The sequence below is a fragment of the Alexandromys fortis genome, unplaced genomic scaffold (genome assembly GCF_014885135.2).
Source record: "Alexandromys fortis isolate MF-2015 unplaced genomic scaffold, M_Fortis_MF-2015_v1.1 scaffold_272, whole genome shotgun sequence".
Lineage (NCBI taxonomy): Eukaryota > Metazoa > Chordata > Mammalia > Rodentia > Cricetidae > Alexandromys > Alexandromys fortis.
In genome coordinates this window covers 440,093-463,075 of record NW_026068149.1, presented here as the reverse complement: position 1 = coordinate 463,075, position 22,983 = coordinate 440,093, and the positions used below count along the sequence as shown (strand labels likewise).

Genomic DNA, 22,983 nt, shown 5'->3' with positions numbered 1-22,983 from the left:
ACACACACACACACACACACACACACACTCACATTTATGCTAGTAGCCAGAAACACAAACTTTAATTTTTCCATTTGAAAAATCTCTTAAAGTTCCATACTGTCTACATGATAAAATGTAAAATCCTTAGTCAAAGAGCCTGTTCCTGGGCTGTTCTAAACGTATAACACTTTTGATTTATATAATGCTCATTATTTTACAACAGGTGGTGTGGGAAGTCCTTCTGTTTATGTTGCTTTTTATTGGTTAATGAATAAAGAAGCTGCTTTCAGCCAAAGGCTTAACAGAATTTAGCCAGGCTGGAAAAGATATATAGATAAAGAAGGCAGAGTCAGGAGACGCCATGTAGCCATCGGAGGGGAAAGAAGCAAGCTGCCAGTTGGAACCTTGCCAGGAGGCCACAAACCTCGTGGTAAAATATAAAATAATGTAAATGGGATAATTCTAGATATAAGAGCTAACTAGCAATATGCTTAAGTGATTGGCTAAGCAGTTTAATTTATACAGTTTCTGAGTGATTATTTTGGTTCTGGGCAGTCGGGAATGAACAAGCGGCCCCCTGCAACAATCAGGTAGACTTGAATGAACTGAGTGCTCACTTTATTCACACCCTCATACACACATGCATGCACGTGTGCATGCGCACATGCACACGTGCGCACGCACACACATACACACATATGTTAGGGTTTATAAGCCCATGTGAGGATTTGGGTGGATTTGTCAATGCCTGGCTTTCCTGTCTTCAAACTGAAGAAGAAAGCACACTTGTAAATTATATTCCCACATCTGAATACAGGAAAAGAATGAGGTCTGTAGTCCAATGGCATTGGCAAACATTTAAGGACCAAAGTAGATCACATTATCGGGGAAAATTTGTAACAGGAAAACCACAGGGAGCAAACATCTAAGCTGGGAAACCTCCATGTTTAATGGCCTAGATTATATATGCAACAGGCAACAGCAGCCCACATCTCCTGCCCCGAACAGGCAAAATAAAATAAAGCAAAATCAGAAATGACATTTACGTAGAACAGAGAAACCTGGGTTGTAACATGTTCCAAAATGTTCAGCATCAAGCCCACTTCATTGAACAGAAACATTTGTAAAATAAGGAATGATAAATAACCTTGTGGTTCCAGATCATGGTAGACCTAGGTCTTTGCCTAAATCCTTCTAACAGCAGGCAGAGAGTGGGAGAAAGTGTGTAAATGTGAGTGCATACTACTCATCCAAGAAGTTACCTGAGCAAGAAGAAAGAGGAATTAACAATGAAGGCTTTGTCTTTGCACAAGGTCATTTTGTTGAAGAGTGTAATAATTGTATGTGCCTATTATATTAGACAAGGAAGCAGTGCATTAGTCATTCCTGCATCATTTCTAGGTGATGATCTTAATGATGCTGCAGATATCACTTAGTTCCAGAACCATCATTATCACCCTTCCTATTAATGGCGACTTATATTTCAAGCTTAAACTTTCTCCAGTTGCTCGTAATACTGTTTATTCTGCACCTATAATACGAACTGCACAGTGGTGTTACCTTTTTTTTAAACAAACTTTTCTCTAGCCAATATTTTAAGTTTCCTGGAAACTTAATTTTATCTTATATTTCCAGTTCATGGTACATATTCTTGCACATATTAAAGCCACAACCTTTTAAATTAATGACTTCTTATTTAATAATCTGAAAAGGCATGTCAAATTGCTCTGATCTAACACTAAACTTAGATTTTTTTTCCTTTTCTTTTTTTTTTTTTTTTTTTTNTGTCCTGGAACTAGCTCTTGTAGACCAGGCTGGTCTCAAACTCACAGAGATCCGCCTGCCTCTGCCTCCCAAGTGCTGGGATTAAAGGTGTGCACCACCACTACCCAGCAAACTTAGATATTTATGAACACATGCCTTTATTCTTTTAGGATTTAAGGGAGAAAATTTAACAGTCTTCTTTAATACCTTCTATGTCAATTTCTTTGTGTGTATTGTTGATTTTATACCAAATCATACCTCAGATATTCCAATGCATTGTTTAGTTAAAGAAAACCAATTATCTTGTCTGCTGCAGCAATGATCGTCCAATCTGCCTACTTGATTTTTACCCATCGTCTCTCCCCATACTGTCTGCTTGATTTTTACCTTCCATCTATTCCGAATTACTCAACCCCACAGCAATGAGAATGTTGTATAAGAACACAACATTTACCATACTGTTGTATCCACTGAAATTCTTGCAATGGTTGCTCTCTCTACTGACCATTCAACATTAAAATCGTAAGCATATTCTCCTACAGGGCATTGGATCTTGCTCCATACTTTTTTGAAATCTGACAATATTCTGACATCTTTTACCTTCCTATGTGTACTGCCTTCTAGGTCAGAAAAGACATTCTTCCTGCCACTTGCTAGCAACTACTATTTATCACATAATTCATTTTTCTAGAGAAATATTTTGTGATCACAACTTTAAGTTTTCTGTTCTCTATTATTTCTCTAATATTTCATTTTATCTGCTAATCTTTTGCCTATTTTGCATGATTTGTCAGTGTGTATGTGCAATGGAGAACTGTATTCATGGACAAGGGACTAACCATGCAGGATTATTGAATTACAAGAGTTTTAAAATTCAGCAGTAATATAAATTGAAATTAGAAAAAATAATGAATGAATGGAAAGGAAACATCACCAAATACTGTTCCATACCAAACTAACAGAAAGGTAATTATAATATATTTTTTTTGTAGGCAATTTGAATTTTGTGTGCATGTATACACCTACTATAATTCATCTACTCAAAAAATTCACTTTGATTTAATGTGCATCACTGAGTCAACTCTGGAATACCTACAACCATCAGAAAGCTTGCCTAATGATGAAAACAGGACTCAATGCTACCACTAGGCACTTGGATGTTTCATTAAAACTTTTAAGAAAGAGAAATTGTCTGTATAAATATCACTCACTAATAAAGAGTCTTAGTGTGAGCAAGCCTCAAAGGGCTCCAGATCACAGCATTTTTCTAATCAGGGCTTTGATGTAAGCTGGTACAATGGCCATGGGTAATCATTTATTCAATGAGGGAGGGACTTAACACTGATGATCTTATGACCTATCTTCTAGGAATTCTGTGCTAAAACCCCTCTTAATACTGGAGCCACTAGACATATCCCAGGTGGTTGCTCTTTCAGGAGTACTGTTTTAGGCTTCCTTTAATTATACTAAGATATGGAAGACCATTTTCAAGCAAATATACAGTCCATTTTGAACATATTCCATCTCTATTCTTATTACCCCATTTCTTCCTCCTCCTCTTCTCATTGGTCCTATGTCTTTCCCTACACAGTGCTGCTTTTATGTTCATGACTTTTATGCATATATGATTTTATGTTTCTATAAAGTCTTAGACCCACAAATGAGAGTGTACCTGCAACCTTTGTCTTTATATTTGATTCAGTTTGTTTGCTATGGTTATCTTCATTTACATTCATTATATTAATAATCATGTTTGCATATTTTTCCTTTAGCACTAAATTATGAGTTTTTTTTTAAGACAGAGAGATAATATCAATTTCTGTGTCTTTATTTCATTTTTAGGCAAATATGCACATTGAGTATATTGATGAAAGTTTGGAAATAGGGTTGTGGGTATTTGGACTTCAGTTTACTTTTGGAAATATTGAAAATGAATGTTGAGTATGGGATGAACACTATGGCATATGGGAGTAGTTTTTGAAATAAAGATCATAAATTAAATTAAATTCAAATAAATAAACAATGGCAGGCCTTTGCCTGCATTGCTTAAAAAGAACAATGTTTATTGAAAAACTTAAGGTTTCAAAAAGAAAGAAAAAACAAAGAAAAAGATACAATTTTTAGCTTAAAAAATCTTTTGTTCTTGGACTTGTGATGTATGTCTGTCTCTTAACAGGAAGTTCATGGTCTACTTAGGAATGTGTAAAATGTTCTGAGAATGGGCTAAGTGTGACCAGTAGACAACCAAGAGTTCTGTTTGGGAGTCAGGATGGAAATCAGGCAGAACTTCCTCTGAAATCTAAAGCTTTCCAGGATGAGCCTTGCTTTGGGAAGGCTTCTGTTTCCAAGGGAAGTCTTTGAACCCTAGCCTATGCTCAATGAAAGCTTTGAGGAGGCATGCCCCTTTCCTCGTCATGACCGCATGACTTTTGGGTTGGTTTCAGAGGAATGTGCAGACACTGTGACAAAAGTACCTGTCAGGTCATCGGTGGGCCAGGACCCCAGCTGACACGCCTTGCAGGTGTACTCATCAAACACATACTCATTCTCTTTACAGGGAGTGCATGTCCAACAACAGCTTACTTCTCCCTTCCGGATCACCTGAGGGGAAGATTTGAAATTCTGATTAATGGTACTGCATAGAAACTAAACCAGACTCTTCTTGTTCAAGCTTTTTCATTTTTTTAATAGAGTTTACTTCAGATAAATGATTAGTGATTCATAAAATGTAAAGCACTAAAATATGACCTATTTTTATTAGTCACAAATATATATACATATATATATATATATATATGTATATATATATATATATTTAAGAAAGGAGAACTTAATTTTTAGGGTAATCCAAACTACTCTTAGATAATTGTTAGATTATTTAACATAAGTAGTTTTATTTAAAATAATGAGACATTCTTTTTAGACCTTTACAAGGGTTGGTAAATTTAAGATACTGAGTTTTTCACCCTTGAAATATGCTGACAGCCTGTGGCTCATTTTTCATTCGTTATAAATGTCAATATTTTGCTCATATAAATGCATTCATTTTTCCAAGAATAATTCCCATGTAAGTCTCCTTGAATCATGACAGCTTGATATATGGTCTTCAATCATTCTAAACCAATTTGGCTTAGGCATTTTGCATGTTCTGTTTTGATTCTCATCATCACTTATGACAAGACACAGTGACAATGTCTTTCCTAGCAGCTCCAGCAGTGAACAACAGACTGAAAGCAAAAGTTGTTTTCACTGGCCCTGAAGGGTGCCAAGCCTCCATGGGAAATCAAGTTCATAAATCTAGGGACAATGCCAGGGGACGTTACTATGGAGGAAGGTGATCCATGACTGCTGTAAGAGATATTAAGAAAATGATATCAAATATATATTGCATAGAGTGGAAAGGAGATCTACGGAGAAAACAATTTGAAAATGAGGAACCAAGCAAATGTAAATATGTAACCAATGTTAAGACTATGGTGACAGGGAACCCAGTTCTACCATTGTATCGGTAACATCCCATGCAACATGGTAGAGAAGCAGGCCAAAAAATAGCTGTTAAGCTATTTCCTGTTGTGAGGAGGCTACTTGTTGGTTTCCGGCTGCTTAGTCCCTAAATAATCACACAGAAACATTATTAATTAAATCACTGCTTAGCTCATTAGATCTAGCTTCTTACTGGCTAACTCTTACATATTAATTTAACCCATCTCCATTAATCTGTGTATTGCCATGTGACTGTGGCTTACTTGCTAAAGTTTTGGCATCTGTTTCCGGTAGGGATATTGGCTTCTCCCTGACCCTGCCTTCCTTCTCCCAGACTCTGCCTTCCTTCTCCCAGAATTCAGTTTAGTTTTCCATGCCTAGCTAAGTTCTGCCTTGCTATATGTCCAAAGCCGTTTCTTTATTAACCAATGAAAGTCCCACATCAATTTCCATGTGTTAAAATTATATTTATTTTGTTGGTCTTGTTTATCTTATGTCTAGCCTTAATTTCCAAAGTCCTTAGTGCCCCTGCCGAGTACCTTAAGATCAATGTTAAAATATTTCTGTTTTCACATAATATCTCAAAAATATTGTAAGTTTGAGTAAATGTAGGGTTGAATGAAAAGATTCAAGGAAATTTAAGTGTTCTGCATGCCTGAGATGGCAATGCTTACTGGATAAGCACTTAAACTATTTCATTATCATTTTTCTTCCCCCAATATATTATTTTTCACTTACTAACTCTCCCTGTTTTCTTAATTATGTTTTTATTTCAACTTTGTTGATGTTTTTTATTTCCTGGATTGAAAACCAGTATCCTCACAGCAAGTTATTTCTTACCTGCTTCCCCCCAAATACTCTATCACTGTATTCTGTTCATTTGGTTGTCTTTTCTCCAAGAAGATCCAGAGGAAATGATAATTTTGAGTCTTCATCTAGCCTGTCTTGTGCTGTCCACCATGTTGCCTGACAGCATTTCTCCACTGTCCCCCTCTCTCGCAGAATTGGCTCTCCCCAACCACTTTCCCTTTTATATTCAAAGCATACGTTTTTGAAGTCTTATTTTTGGTGTCCACTATTATTATTACTTTTTTGAGCTTTCAGGTTGAGCATTTTGAATCTATCCAAACAGTGTCAGTTTAAGCTCTAATTAGTTTATTCTTAAATCCAGATCATTGGCCTTATATGTATGATTTCTTTTTTCTTCTTTTCTAGATCAATTTTCATGTCCTTATTATATCAAAAAATCAACAAATCTCGAAACCAACTCATCTACTCTCCTTTCAAACCACTTTTCTTTTTGGTGTGTGTGTTTGTGTGTGTTCATGAACATACCAGAAATTACAAGAGTCTGTTCTTACTTCCATAATGCGTGTCTTGTAATTAGGATTTCTGCTAAGCAGCTTATTTGAAAAACAATATCTCAGTTATTCATTTTTCTTTCATTTACGACAATGGTACTTTTTGTTGCTAGGACTTGGAATTGCAGTTGATTTTCTCATATTTTGCATTTCTTTCCTGACCCAATTTTTAATCAGCATCTGGTACTGAGTGGTTGTAGCTCTGCAAAGCTTTTATCCAATGTCATTTCTACTTCTATATTGACACTTACTGTTCATTTCTGTACCACCACAGTCAACATCCTATATTTTAACTCTTATTTCTTGTTTCATCTTCCATAAATCTACTTACTAGCATCATCTACTGGGGCCAATATGTGTGGACATTTTAGTCAATATTACACTATTATTCTTTGTCATAAAATATTAGTTATTTAGTATAATATTGAAGACTGTCCATAAAAATTGGCCTTCATCTGCTATTTTAATGTTTTCTTTCCTACTAACTATTTACAGTAACCATTTATGTACTCTCAGTTACTCAATGCCATTCTAGTATCCTATATGCTACCTTGTCTCTTGCTAGTTCCCTTACATCTGTGATCTTTCCTTGAAATCATACCAAGTTTTATATTCTGATGCTAGAAATTATATTCAGAGAAGCCTATATTCCTGTGATTCTTTCTTTTAATGAGGCCGTCACATTATCGTAATATTGCTTCCCTTTCGTGTATTTTTCTTCATTCATATTAAATCTACTGATGGAGACATTACATTTTCTCCCATGGATATTAATTAAATTGAGATTTTTGATAGCCATGTGTTAAATATGTTTTTTTTTAGCTCTAAATTACTTATTCTTAGGAATCATTATCTTTAGAAGCATTCATATGCAGAAAGAGTAAGTAGGTCAAATATGACTTCTCAGTTGAATTGATGAGCTCAGATTAGCTACCTCGACTATTATGAGTTGAATGCTAGGCTTCCTAAAGAATTGATCAGAATAAAGTCAAAAATAAACTCATTTTCTGACATTATGAGCTTGCAATATAAAACATCAAACAAGTAATAAATAAATGAAAAAATATACAATGAGAGTAAATACTGTTAAATTTGAAGCGATTAAAGGAATGTAGGTTGTATATTACCTTTATCTGGCCTTTCTCACATGGTTCGCTGCACACGGATCTAATGACATTATTTTTCTTGGACCATACCTCATCATCATCCATTTTTAATTCTCCATTGTCCCAACTTCCAACATTGATGTAATCAAAATAATCTTTTCCCATTTCCTTGAAATTCATTATTTCATACCTTAGAAACAAGAATATAATAATTATTTAGCAAAGGTCATAAATCCTCATATATGCAAAGGCAATAGTTTCATTCCCCCAATACATTAATTGTTGGGCAAATCACACGAATTTTATGTAACGGTATGTTTAGAGTAACAAAATTCTTTCTACTTCATTTTCATCTTAGAGACCTATTTTTAAAGTCATGCTTATACCTGAAAAATAAAATCCTATGTGAGAAAGTTACTGGAACTCAGGAAGGATGAAAGACAGTTTTGAAAGAACTTCAGGAATTTTAAACATGAACTTTTGTTGGTTTACGAGGAAAAAAAATCAGGGAGTTGTTTAACTTTGTTCAAATGATCTGCTGAAAAGTTTCCTTTTTCACTGTGAAATTTATTTAATCTTTGATCTCATTTTTTTGATGTTAGAAATTCAATAGTAATTTAGGAAGAATCCTTCAGTGACATAAAGGTTTGTTTTATGAAACACTGCAGTTTCCATTCATATTTTTTTCTTATTCTTCCAACTGGTGCACAGACTAAAGACCTCTTGCTTTGCAAGGCTGGAAGAGCTTTGACTTTGAGAAGTGTCTTAGTTTCACTATTTTTAGTTGTTATTTTAGTTTTTAACTAAAGTTATGGAAAGTTTGTGGATTAAACAGATTAAATTTCTTTAAAAAATGAACAGGTCTGATTTTGCCTTTGTTTTAGGTAAATTTATTATGTAGAGATAATTTACGGGGTATTTAAAAAAACAATCTGAAAATAGTTTCAACAGCACCTTAGCTGAAAAATACTGCCAAGTAGATGAGTTCTCAGGTTTTCTTAGATATCGTTCTCATTTTGAGTCTAGGGACAAAAATATAAGGCGAGGAAAGCAATTGTCAAGACTTTTCTTCTGTTTTCAGGAGCGTATTTATGAAACAATTTTCCAAACAGAAATTTCTCAATGAATCACTCAACAGCCTTCCATATTCCTACAGGTTGTCCTTGCTATGGGTTGCCCTCACATAATACACTATACTTCATACTTTCCAGAACTTTCAGTACAGGCAGATAGGGTCGTGAATGTTCCTTCTAACTTCCCATACTCAGTATGTTTAGCTATTGGAAAATGGGTACAGATTTATAGTTATGCCTACTAAGCTGACATACTCAATCCGATGATCCTGTGAAAATACAAAGAACGAGCTGGATTAACATACTTGAGCAGTGTTGTAAATGATTCCGTTCTCTATTTGTTGCTGATTAAAATTCATACCTGCAGTTTTATTTTCAGGGTTAACCTAGTCCAATACTCTGATGGCCGTTCAGTAACTGTGGATTCTTTTGCATTGCTTTTTATTTACCATCTTTACTTTGAGCATTTTTCTAAATCAAGATTCTAAGGCTACTTCTTCCATGCTGTCAGAGTTGGCCAGTGGTTAAAGTTACCAAACATGCAGTGGCCGCAGGAGATAGAACAGAGAACAGTGATGGAAAAAGAACTCATGTATTATTATGTCACTGGCTACTTCAAACACACAGGCTTCTCAGCCTTGAAACATGACTTTTTGCAAGAAAAAAAACTTTGAATGACCTAGTCTGAAAGAAATGTCAGTATCTGGAGACTTCTTCTTGACTACTGATGATTTGAAGAGATATAAGAACTCAATTGCTCACAAAAATGAGCCAAAGCACCGTTTCTTCCAATTCTCAGTCTTGGAACTGTCTAGACTTAGCTATTAATTTTATAGATAATGGAACTGAAGCTCACTGAGATTAATTGTTATGACCAGTTTGCATAGAACACAGATGTCAGAGCCAGGACCCTAAGTAAGCATTTATATTTTAAATCTACCGCTTCTTCTCGTTAGATCAGTCATGATCTATGTCCAATTACCTTAGTTTTTGTGAAAGAGAACCTAAAAGGTAAGGAGATACAGGGTTTGAAAACTGAAAATCTCTGTGGAATGACAAATATCACATTGACAGGGAGTCACTTGAAGAAAAATTTATTTATTCTTAGTTTTCTTTTAATTCATCAAACTGTTAGAATAGACCCAGAGACTGAGTCTTCCCTTTGGAAAAAAAATGAGCCTGTTTGTTTGTTTTTATACAAGATAACAACAACAACAACAAAGGTCCTATCTGCAATGCTTATCTGTGAACAGGTACTATCACCACCACCATTCTTCATTCGCTGTGCACCAAACTAAAGTTGAAAGAGACAGGAATAATTCTCCATCCTAAGATTCTCCAATAAGCAGTCTCTATTTCTGAATAGAAATGAGACTTTTAAACAACACTCACAAGGGGGATATAGATTTCATTCTTCCTCAAAAGTGAAAAAGAAACGAGTATCTCTATCCTTATTGAAATTTTAGGTGATCATTGAAATGTTAGTGATTTCTCATTTCCCATATCTAGAAAGAATACAAATATTGCTTACTTCATATAATTAAAAAATTAGCTTTTAGTTTAGTGTGTGTTCTGAATCATACACACTTGGTAAATGTTAGTTATATTTATATTTTTGCAGATTTGGGTCTCATTGTGTTGCCCAATTTGGTTGCATGCACATTTTATGTGCATATTTATATATTATTATTATTAGTCAAAGAGTTCAGTATAAACACTGTATGTATGAACTAGGTGCATTGACAAAACAAAAAAGTTGCAAAGTAATTCTGCTAATTATGGTTTAATTTTATGCCTAAATTTAGCAGTGCATGGCTAGACTCCAAGTGAACACTAATTCGTAAAATTTGTTTGCAATAGTATGCATTTTATTATTGAAGAAATATCTAGAATTGTATCAGTCTTGAAGGGATTTGAAAAAGGATGAAGAAGCAGTGTTCCCAAGATGACTCTTAGGAGAACTGTCAATGAGGAATGAGGCAGTGATGGTTTGCCTAATTCATGAAGGTTTCTCACAGGGTTTGAGCAGAGCCACCCGAGATATTTCCCCCTCATCTGGTTTGTGGATCAGGCCCAGACACATGACAAGGAAGCTCTTGAGATGGTGACGCTGCCATCACCAATCTATTAACAGGGCCCGGGGTAACATCAGTGCTGTAGTTCACACAAGAACATTAAATAATCCATGCCCAGGAATCAGAGTTTAAGCTTAATACTGAGATGTACAGTACATGTGAAATTTCCTTTGGTACTTAGAAACTACTTCTTCTTCCCCACCGTGAACATGCAGAAGATTCCCGAAGCAGAAGACAGTAAAAAGCCAGTCTCTTTTGCAAATATCTGAGCTAGGCTAAAACCCTTTAAGTATCTAGAATACAGGAAATACCGAGTTTTTCACTTGGCCGTGAGACCTGGATCTAGCTGCCTGTCACTTGGCCGTGAGACCTGGATCTAGCTGCCTGTCACTTGGCCGGGAAGCTTGTGCAATGCTGACAGCTGTGTCCAGGGCCAGCTCCAGCTTACTTCAGGAAGTGGAAATGTGCTAGAGCAAGGCTGCTGGCAGAAGGTGTGGCCACATGGGTTTCAAGTTGCGGGGGGTACTCACGAGTTGTTCTCTTGGCAGGACTGACTGCAAACAGAGAGCATGCAGCTCTTTGAACACAGCTGTTAGCACAAACTGCTGCTGGGGAAAGAATATGGAACCAAAGGATCCTCTGCGTTTTCATTTATTTATTTATTTGCTTGGTTGTTTTTTGTAAAGCAGAGTAGTTACTTAGCTCTGCTGTAACTCATTATAAAGTCAATTAATTATCCTCCGTGTATTTAAAATACAGTATAAACAAAACAAGTCTGTAAAGTAGGGGAGAGAGGTGAATTCTGGTAAGTTTTCAATGCCTAGCGATTTCTCTAAAGGTTGGCTTATAATGATGACGTTCCATAATTTTCAGTCACCTCCACACAAATAATAGGGAAGTCAGAGTGAAAGGCAGTTTTCTAACTCAACAAGGAGAAAGCCCTTGTGTTACAGATAATAAAATAAAGTAAGATGGGACTCACCAGCAGGCAGAGTAAATGGAAGAGCAAGATCTTAACCCTAGTTCTGGGCTACCAGAAATGTCTGAGAACAGTGTTGCCATAAGAAGTCAGCAAAGACCAGCAATAACCTGCCTGGGAGACGCTCAGGATGGATTTTCTTCGTCAATAATAAGCTGAGGGGTCTGCCTCTTAAGTTTATGCCTGTGAAATGGTGATGAATTCACAAGTGCACCGTGAGTATTAACATCAATGCTTTACCTTGGCCACACTGGACATGAGGCTGTTCCTGTCTGCCTTGGCTCATTTTGGAATATGAGCCTTAGCCAAACCTGTCCAAGAAGCCTAAGTAACCAAAACAGAAAGACCCCAAAGTAGAAGGTGATTTTGTTAACAAGAATTGTAACAGTACCTTCCTGGAGAGTCTCCATTTTCATCAAACAGGATCATGTCGCCAGAGACACCAGTAAAATTGGTTTTCATCAGGGAGTCCAAAAGTTTCCGTCCATCAATTGGCTTCATGGCATCACAGAGCCCTGCATAGCCTGGGCACAGGGACATCTGCATGTTGTGGAGCCCATAAGCCATAGAATAGATAGCATTGATCACAAATCCCATTTTGGAATCTTGAACATGATGTGTTCTTAGAGTCAGAGAACCTGTTGAGAAACAAAGAGTCGACTTTGAAATACTACCAAGCTTTGCTCCACAGCCACATCCATAGATCCCAAATATTTGGAATGAATTTGCTGCATTCACAATTGAGGACCACACTAGGAATAGGTGTAACATGTTGTTCCTAACTGTTCTCGATCACTTGTGGTTTTTGTTTCAAAACCGTGAAGCAAAATGAAACTTTTTAACTAGATCAAAACTTGCCTTATCCCATGATTTAACTTGGAATAACACTGTATTTCCATGTTACCCATTTACTTATATGTCAAATTTATTTCCCTAGTTATCTATAATACTGTACCTTTCTGACTCAAAAGATTTTAAACAATCTTTATTTCCCCAGCTGGTAAGTCTTCCAACTGAGAGTACTAGATTCTGTCCTATTTGGTCTCCACTATACTTACTTGATAATTTATAACTCACCTCCTTTAGTCTCAAAACTATGAATTCATTAATTCAATCAAAGTTTATGATGTTAAATCATACATGAAGTTGAGTTCTTGGTGAGTAGTGGGGACATGGCAGTGAACTAAGTATAGATTTGAAGCCAGTAAAACTTGTCCTATTGCTAATGGCCTGATTTATGTTTTCATATACAAAATATAATGACAAGGATACATTTGTTCCTTTTTATTATATTTTATTGAGCTATATATTTTTCTTCATTCCCCTTCCTTCTTCTCCCCTCCCCTTCTCCCCTCTCACATGATCCCCACACTCCCAATTTACTCAGGAAGTCTTGTCTTTTTTTACTTCCCATGTATGTTCCATGTATGTCTCTCTTGGGGTCTTTTTTGTTGTCTTGGTTCTCAGGGATTGTGAATTGTAGGCTCTTGTTTTTCTTTGCTTTATTTCTAAAAGCCACTTATGAGTGAGTATATATTATAATTGTCTTTCTGTGTCTGGGTTATCTCACTCAGAATGATGTTTTCTAGATCTTGTTTTGATGAATGCTATAGATTGTACCAATGTATCTATGTCTAGTGCATTTTAAGGATTATCAATAAGTGGAAGAAGAATATGTCAGTCATGAGAAACAAACAATGGCAAAAATATGTGGTTTAGGAGTGTTTCCTAGTTTTCATTAAGAACTTTACCTTTCTATATGAAAAAGAGAACAAAAGCGGAAGAAGTGGTTCGAGTTAATGAATTCTGTTACAGGGTACTGAGAGCTGTATTCATTCTAGTTATGTTCTGAATATATATCTATCAAAAGTAAAAAGTCAGGATGGCTAACAGATTGGAAGCTTCATGTGCTCCCAAGTATTTTAGAAGAAGAAGAAGAACAAAAAATTAGTCTTGCGTTAAACATGGATAGATTAAAAAATCGTTAACTGACAAGTGAGAAATGAGTTGGGTTTTGTGGAGATTAAAAGCATAAGGCTTGAGTTATTAAGCAGGGAGAGGAAGCTTTGTTTAGGATGATAGCACTTAAAAAGAGGAGGCATGTTCAGATTCCAACAAATTTTGAAATTGAAACAACCAAAATTAATAGATTGATTCTATCTTCATCAGATATCAGTCTCCTGGTTAAGTTCCTGATTCATTTCCAATACGTCAAGTGTCATATAAGTGAGGACTCTTTAAAGTCAGTGCGGTATCTTTTTCAGTATTCTACAGATATGGACTCCATTCATCCCAATTACTATGTTCTATGTTTTGACAGAACAATGAATTAGCTTCTCTACTGTTTCACGGCAACTAGGCAGTAGAAACAGGGTTTGTATCTGGACAGTCTATCTGGATTTTATCCCAGTGAGATAAATGTTCTATGGCTTTTGAAACTTAAATCCTATGAAACATTCAGAGACTTCCTGGAGCATGTCAATCTTAAAGATAAAAGATGATACCATTCTGAATTCTATTCAACATGTCACATCCTTCTCTATTCCTTTAGTGCATTTATTTTCTCCTATTCTGACTCCTATCACAGGATTTTGGCGTTTTGAAATGTCTTAATTATTTGAATAATTTCTCTATTCGAAATCATAGTGAAAAACTTAAAAGAAAATAACATGAAAACAACCTTTTTTGCCCCTAGATAGCATTTCTTTCAAGTCAAGTTTTCTGTATTTAAAAGGGATTAAAAATATTCTTGTTTATTGTTTCTCTAAGACTTTATTAGTTTCATACATAAATTAGCATAAAGGTCACATTCCACAAACGGTAGTGTGCACATATACTTTTCTATACCCTGTTTTTATACTGTACTGTTGATATCCTTTCCCTGTGGGTATGTATGTGGTTATTACATTATCTAACTGACTAAAAAAAAAAAAAATCCTGCTATGGTTATATAACGCTGAATGGAGTACTTTATATTTTTCTGTTCATGTCACTAAAACTAATTTTTTATTGATTAAATGTTGCCTCTGACAATTTCACATACATAAATAATTCATTCTTATTACTGTCACACCCACCCTCGTTATCGTCCTCCTTCATCTGTCAACCCTGTCCTTTCCCTCATAAAGCACTATTTAGCACATTCCTGTTTTTTTTTTTTAAGTAGTTAACGTCTGTTCTTTGACAATGCCACTGTGTTTGCTATCACTCTGTACCATCTTTGACCCCCACATCACTCTCCCTCACCAATACAGGTCCCTTTTCCACATATATGGTTTGTTCATCACACTAAACATCATAAACTAAATTGCCTGTTTGCAGTTTACCTCTACCTTGGCTTTAAGGCTAAGCTTTTTTTTTTTTAAAAAATAGCTCTGCTGATAGCCTTTATTTGAATTTCCTGACACTTTGGATTTCCCAAGCTTCTACATTGGTCACAGATGCTGTCGCTGTAACTTCTCATAGAACCTGACATGTGGTTGGCACTACTAACTAAAGATGAGTGTGAGAATTAGGTCAGATGAATGACAGGACACCTCCAAAAGTGTCACTGTATACCTGGTCCAGTCTTCAGTTTGTCACGTCAGATTATCCATGAGCTCATTCTTTTGTAGGATAGAGCTCATTTAAGAAAAGCTAAACACAGAAATTTATAACAAGATCATTTCATGTAGAAGAGTTCATCTATTTTTGTTGTGTTTTTCAAGATAGGGTTTCTCTATGTGGCCCTGTCTGTCCAGGAACTTGCTCTGTACACCAGGCTGGCCTTGAACTCAAAGAGATCCACCTGCCTCTGCCTCCTGAGTACTGGGACTAAAGGTGTGCACTCTCACTTCCTGACAACTACATTATCATTTTAGTCAATGCATTTTCACTGTCTAACAACTACCTGGGGAGAATGTATGTTTCAGCCAATATAGGCTAACCTGTACCTCATTTCTTCCATGGAATGCTGTGAAAATCAGTACTTAAAACCAAGATCAACCCCTTGATGGGACTCATGTGTGTTAAATACACATAACTGTAGAAGCCTTGAAAATGGAATTAGCAGTAGAATCACAAGCCAGAGAAATCCGACAAGCTTATAGATTGGGAGCTAACCAGGTCAGCTGCTTTCTTCTTCTTCCTCCCCTGCACCTTTCTCTCCTTCTTACCTTCTTTTCCTGTTTCTCACCTCCCCTTCTTTCTTCATCAGTCTATAAAGTCCAGGCTGCACTCAAAGCCAGGATCTTTTATACCTCAATTTTTTTGACTTCTGGGATTACAGGTATGTATCACTACATTTCCACATTTTTTAAGTATATATTGTTCATGAAATTTAAACATCATCAACATTATATAATATCAAATTTGAAATGTCCAGAACATGGGCTGTTATTAAGTGGGAGAAAACTAAACCTTATAATCATATAGTTGTGATATAAAAGTCTCACCAGTATTTCATGATCTTCTGTTTATATTTCTAAACCATGTATTTTTGTTTGGTCTAATAGTCATTCTTCAGCTGTCTTAGTAAAACTTACAGCGTTATAGTTAATTCTTTTGATGTTGCTGCTTTGGATCTAGGGGGAATTTCTTCCTTATTAATTCTTTAATTTATTGTCTCATTCAAAGATGATTAAATTGTTTATTATAAACTTATGTATTGAAGTCCACATTGCATGCCAGAGTATTGTGTGCTGGTAATACAAAAATGAAAAAGATAAAATCTTTGTCCTCAAAAACAAAAAGAAACCCAACATCTGAGCTATAGACATAGTGATAGAAGCTTGCTAGGAGCCAAATATTCCAATTTTATTAGGCTAATTTCAATGGCCTGAATGCATATGATAAAAAGATTCATTTTATTCAAACTTCTTTTCTCATTCAGTAAGCTGTTGGGGGGAAAAGGCATATTATTTACCTCACATGATGGTACGCCAAAGAATTGGACTCCTTCAGCAATGTTGACTTAGCTCAAGGCCAGACCCAGCTTAGCATGAGATTCTGTGCTAAACCAAACTCGTCAACAATTTTTTTTAATTTTTTTTTTTTTAGTTGTCGAAAAAAATTTCTGCCTCCTCCCCATTTCCCATTTCCCTCTGGCATGGGAAGCCTACCTAATTGCTCAGTGCCAGTGAATGCATGGTTAGTCTAGGAGAATCAATATCCCCCAATTTACTAGATCAGCATAAACTTTAACAACAGTCTATAATCATTTGCCTCACACCTACAGATTAGTGTAGTCTTTCTCCTCTAAGTTTCCTTGATGAACAGATGGAGTGTGGTACAGAATATTATCTCAGTCTCTTGAGACAGAGTCTCTCATGGCCCTAGAGTCAGATGGCTGTTTGGTCAATAAGACATGGGGATCTGCACATTCCTGCCTCCTTAGTCCTGATATTACAAGTGCACACCACCACAATTGCTTTTGTTTGATTCTGTGCTTGTGTGGGTTGTGAGGACTGGATTCAGATCCAGTCCTTGCAAGGAAAGCACCTTAGGAACTGTTTTGTCTTCCTACACAAAACATGTAATACTTTATGACATGTATTAGAATTATCCATGAACTTTCCTGCCCCCCACATAGAGTGTGATTTTTCTGAAGCCGAAGACAATGTTGCTTTTCTTGTATTTTTACCAAGCTCTGATAATGTGGATTAAAGTGAACATATCATTCAATCCTTTAATATTTGTTGAACTTTTTTTTGATTTGCAAAGCCTCTAATCCTACCAAGAGATTTGAGATTAGTTCAGAATGGACAACTGGTTCTCTGTGTACTGAGTGCACTTTGGTTTTATTTAGCATTATATTCTGCATATATTATAGTGCTTGGCATTGCCAATTTTATTGGTGGATCATGGGAGGTGAATGAATGTAGAGTTGTCCAATAGATTAACTGTGATACAGTGAGCCAGGCAGAGAAATGATGTTATAATGGAGATACAGATGAGTGGGTTAGTCATTGTACCAATAGTGTGCATTATTTATTGTATAAACTACTCTAAAGAAACACATTGCCACTTTTAGCCATAGTGATAATGATTTCATAGAAACCATTTGATCACAAAATGTTTCAAAGACACTTAGTTATTGAAGTCAAAGATAATGAGAGAATCTCTCACAATTACTGTTATTGGGTTACTATACCCATCCCCTCAACTCTCATAGAAAGAGTGTATGAACGTTATATTTTGCCCTTGTTTATATGAGAAGCAGTAAGCTCCCAGACAAGAACAGAATAGCTGATGAGATACAAAACTAATACATAGTGAATTAGAATTTCAAAATATAGTTCAAAGTATCCTGCAGGCTGGCCTTACTACAACACACTTCTATTCTCTCTTAATTCTCAAGAAACACCCAATAGTTACACTTATAAATGCATTTCCCATATATGAGAATGGAAATGATAGTCCTGATTAACTTCAGAGAACATCTGAAGAGCAAGTGAGAGGGCATATGTAACATATTTTGACAAATAAGAAAGGGAAAAGTTTATTAAGAAAATATTACTATAGTTGTAACTTATTGTCAGTTACTAAGTTTTTTATAAATAAGAAAACTGAGATGTGTATGTTCTGCCACTTTTCTAAATAATAGAAAACTTTTCAGTTGGTAAAATGTTGACACCATCCAGAGTTAAAACCTTCCAGATAGGTTAGGCCTGTGTTAAAAGAACGTGGAAGAGTATGAGAAACAGTTTCTGAAAAGATTATCTTTGAAACTTAGCCCTAGCTTAACTGTCACACGTATGTCATCAGTGCTCCTAACGAGTGACATGCCCTGGATCCTTTCCAATGAACTCCATTTGCCATCTTACACGGAAGACAAGATCTAGTAGCATGAAAACCATTAAACCACATCTCCTTGGTGGTGTGGAAATGGGGCATGGTAGTGACAGACTCATTTTTTTGTCTGTTTCATATAATTCTGCAAAGGTAGAAACTGTTTTTAGTGATGAGCATTCTTTCAAACAAATGTTTTCTGTTTTATAGCAGGCAACATCTCATAAAACATCATTTTAGAAGCTTGATTAAGTTACAATACTTAGTTTATCAGTTATTTGTCTTTGTTTGACCGGCCAATTAACCTCTCTGTGCCCTACTTTGCCCAAACACAACATGACAATAGTAAAGCTTGAGGATGAAGAGACAATAGGTGAAGAAAATAATAGAATGAACCCATAAACTATTTTATAATCTTAATGCTAGCAGTTTATAATATAGTGATTTGAAGGTTATGCTTGCAGGTTCTACAATTAGCTGCAAGCTGTCTCTTTCTGACCTAACACCTATTTTTGTGAAGCAATTAAAAATATATTCATTGCTGTCTAAGAAAAGAATTTCTGTTTTGGGGACCAAATTCTCATTGGGGATCAGGGTGGGAATGCATCCTTATGTGGTATCCTGACTAACTCTCTGTAAATGTTTTTACACTCTGTCTATAATGTTACTTTTCTATAGCTACCTTCTCCAAGTTGAAACATTTCTCTGTGGATAGAGTAAGGAGCTTTTTAGGACTCAGGAAGCTAACAGATCTTACAAGGCACAAGAAGTTTTTGAAAGTTATGAAACCCACAGAGTCCCTCCATGGCTTAATGGAAGTAGTAGGAAATTCCTAATATAAGTAGTAGGCATCTGGGGAAGGTGCTATTCTTTGATGGGTAACTGTGGAAGAACTACCTTCAAGTTTGGCAGAGAGCACAAAGAATCAAGGACAACACTTCTAAGAGTGGAGAATATTTGCTGAGGGGAGGAATCTCAGGTTGGTCATGTTCAATGTGGTATGGGGAAACACACATTCTTAATGAGTAAGAGATTTGGTGCTCCCAGGTGCCCAGGGCGATGTCCCCAGTTAGTTCCTGGGGCAGCTGAGGACAGAGAACCTGAAATGACCCTATCCTATAGCCATACTGATTAATATCTTGCATATCACCATAGAACCTTCATCTGGAGATGGATGGAGATAGAGACAGAGACCCACACTGGAGCACTGGACTGAGCTCCCAATGTCCCAAGGAGGAGCAGAAGGAGGGAAAATATGAGCAAAGAAGTCAGGACCACGAGGGGTGCACCCACCCACGGAGACAGTGGGGCTGATCTATTGTGAGCTCACCAAGGCCAGCTGGACTACGACTGAAAAACCATGGGATAAAACCGGACTCTCTGAATATGGCAGACAATGAGGGCTGCTGAGAAGCCAAGGACAATGCCACTGGGTTTTGATCCTACTTCATGTTCTGGCTTTGTGGGAGCCTAGCCAGTTTGGATGTCCACCTTCCTAGACCAAGATGGAGCGGGGAGGACTTTGGACTTTCCACAGGGCAGGGAACCCTGACTGCCCCTCAGACTGGAGAGGGAGGGGGAGAGGAGTGGGGGGGTGGGGGAGAGGAGAGGGAGGAGAAGGGAAAAGGGAGACGGGGAGGGAAATGGGAGGCAGGGAGGAGGCGGAAATCTTTTTTTTTTCAATAAAAAAATTATATTTAAAAAAAAAGAATTTTGTTCAATGAAAAAAATAAATTAATTAATAAAGAAAAAAAATATCTCAACGTTAGTGTGAGAATGTTACCCCAAGAGCTGATGAGCTAGAAAATGTATTGCAGTCCTTGAAAGCAGCACAGATGTGATGGGCTCATAAGAGTGTTAAGGCAATGTTTGTGTGTAGTTTGCTGTCGTTAATAGAACAGACAGCTGAGGTTCATCTGTTCGCCCTGAAAGAACTTGTTTACATGAGGGAGGATCTACAATAGAGAGTGACATGCTGATTCTTGCATCTGTATTAATATCTGAGTTTGGCAGGAAAAGTGACGAGGAGGATGAGACAGAACTGTGGGCTTGCCATTTCTTACACCTGGCAAAATATAAAAGAAAGAGAACACAAATTAGATTTGCTCTCAAATGCCCTTCCTGGCAATCAAAAGGATTGCATCCCATGGATAGACTCATGCCCTGAGCCTGAAGAAAGCCAGGTTAAAGTGAAGAGCTTACCTCTCAAGTCTGAACATTAATACAGAAGGGAAATCACATGGTTCACCATACAGGTTGTGGCCTTACTGATTCTACAAAGTGAATTGTGATAATTAGAGAGTACTTTGTATCCAAACTGTCTGAATTAGAAAAAGAAACCCTTTTTTAAAAATTTTACTACAATTTAAGTAGTAAAGATAAGACTTTATTTTTTTTAGGAGAGTTAAAAAACAAAAAGAAACCAAATCAAGAAGGACATGAGGAATGACATGAAGCTTTGGGGGCTTTGTTGATCCCCAGGGTGGGAGGTAATCTTTAAGGTATAGGAAAGATTATGACATGTCTGAATTATTTAGACCAATGTATAAGTAAGGATTATAAAGTGCTCAAATATTCAGGAGGGGATGAGAAATAGGGAAAGCAATCAATGAAGTGTGTCCAGTTGACTTGAAGCTATGCATGGCAAGACTTGAGCCTATCTGAAATTCCTAAAGGAAATATCTTGAGAGAAAGCCAAATATTGTTCTAGTGAGCTTCTGAAATACTTGGAAAGGCTTTGGAAGGTGTTAGGTCTGTAATGGTAACTAAAGAGGTGAACAGAGTAGAAGACAGTGACACAGGTGAAAAAGATTGAGCCCATTTAAAGGTGGTCAACTCCAAAGTAGTAATCTAAAGTGTTCTTGTGTAAGTAAGCATCCTGGGTTGATACTGTTATACCCCAGCAACCTTTCAGGAGCCATGTTTGGCCATGGTTCCCAAAGGAAGCTGTAAGACTTGGAAGTAAACTTCAGTGGAAAGTGAGACATAGAATATGCCTTTTTCCCTCTTTGCAGCAAAGACCAGTTTCATACTGCAAAATTGTCCAAATAAAATAGAGGTAGGAGGATACACAAAGTCTCTGAAGTAGTAGTACCCCAGAATTAGGAATCAGGATGGCTGAAGTTGAGAAGGACAATGGATTATGCTGCTGAATCATGAATTTAATTGATGCTTGGAATAAATGGCATTGAACTTTAAAGATCCTGCCCACACTCTTTAAAAGAGTTCAAAAAGTGGATGGAGCTAAAAAATAATTAAAAGTTAGTTATCTTGATTTTGCCTAGAAAAGAAGGAACTAAACAGCCAAACTTGGTCTCGGATGAGAATGTGCCCTACTTTAGCACTTTTCTACAGAGAAATGCAGGGAAATAAAAGAAATGCCCATCCCTGTGTCCTCCTGTTTGAATATCCAGTATCTTTGCATTCTATCAAAGGTGTACCTCATACCCTCTTTGAGTCTAGTTAAAGTATCATTACAAAAGCGTATCTAGTGGGCTAGTGTGTCCCTTCTACTAAGATCACTATTTTAGATTACTATTAAAATTATTAAGTACTCTCACGTATCTATAATAACTTATATTGCATTCAATATGCCATGCATTTTATGCCTTATAATCTATAAGGGATGTTCTACAAGAGGTTTTAAGAAAAAGAATGGTTACAAAACAAAATTCTTTCCTGGAAAAGAAGGGAGGACTTTTAGCTTTGGGAAAAGAGGGCTGTAATAACTCCCCAATGCCATAGCCCAAACCAATAGAGAAAAGCCAGGTGGAATTCAGAGGCCATGGAAGAGCACACCAAGAGATGTCACAAAAATAGAGCAGGTGTGGAACAGATGGCTCCTTTCTAACCAGGTGTCTGCACATCAAACGTGCAGGCACACATTCCTTAGCTAGTACTGCCAACAGCTCTATAAATTGAAAGCAAATTTTACAGGTTAGAACAGAAGCGGAAATAGTCAATGGTGGCCGAGACTACACTGCTACAAAAGGGCACAGAAGCACACCACTAAAGTCAGCTTTTATATGTTATGAGTTACTTTGCCATAACTTGGATGTTGTACTAGGCCATTAAATAGCTTGACTGCTGCTTTCTTACTTCACTTGTATTCCCTGGGAACCACATTTATCAATTATCTTAGTTAGGGCATCTATTTCTCCAATAAAACACCATGACCAAAAAGCAAGTTGAGGAGAAAAGAATTTCTTGGACATGCACTTTTACTTTGTATCCCATCACTGAAAGAAGCCAGAACAGGAACTCAGACAGGAATGAACCTAGAGGCAGGAAATGGTGCACAGGCCATGGATGGGGGTTCTTACATGCCTTACTCAACTTATCTTCTTACATAATTCAGGACCATCAGCCCAGAGATGGCACCACCCTCAATTC

General features: G+C 36.6%; 1 protein-coding gene across 2 annotated transcripts in view; it reads right to left on the bottom strand.

Moving 5' to 3' along the window:
• Nucleotides 1–22,983, bottom strand: part of Grm5 (glutamate metabotropic receptor 5) — a 308,427-nt gene that overhangs the window by 57,585 nt on the left and 227,859 nt on the right. For both annotated transcript variants that reach the window (XM_050127222.1, XM_050127224.1), the window contains exons 4-6: nucleotides 12,215–12,461; nucleotides 7,718–7,886; nucleotides 4,221–4,347 (exon numbers count right to left, since the gene is read on the bottom strand). In XM_050127222.1, coding sequence (XP_049983179.1) covers nucleotides 4,221–4,347; nucleotides 7,718–7,886; nucleotides 12,215–12,461 — 543 coding nt within the window. The remainder of the gene's footprint in view (nucleotides 1–4,220; nucleotides 4,348–7,717; nucleotides 7,887–12,214; nucleotides 12,462–22,983) is intronic.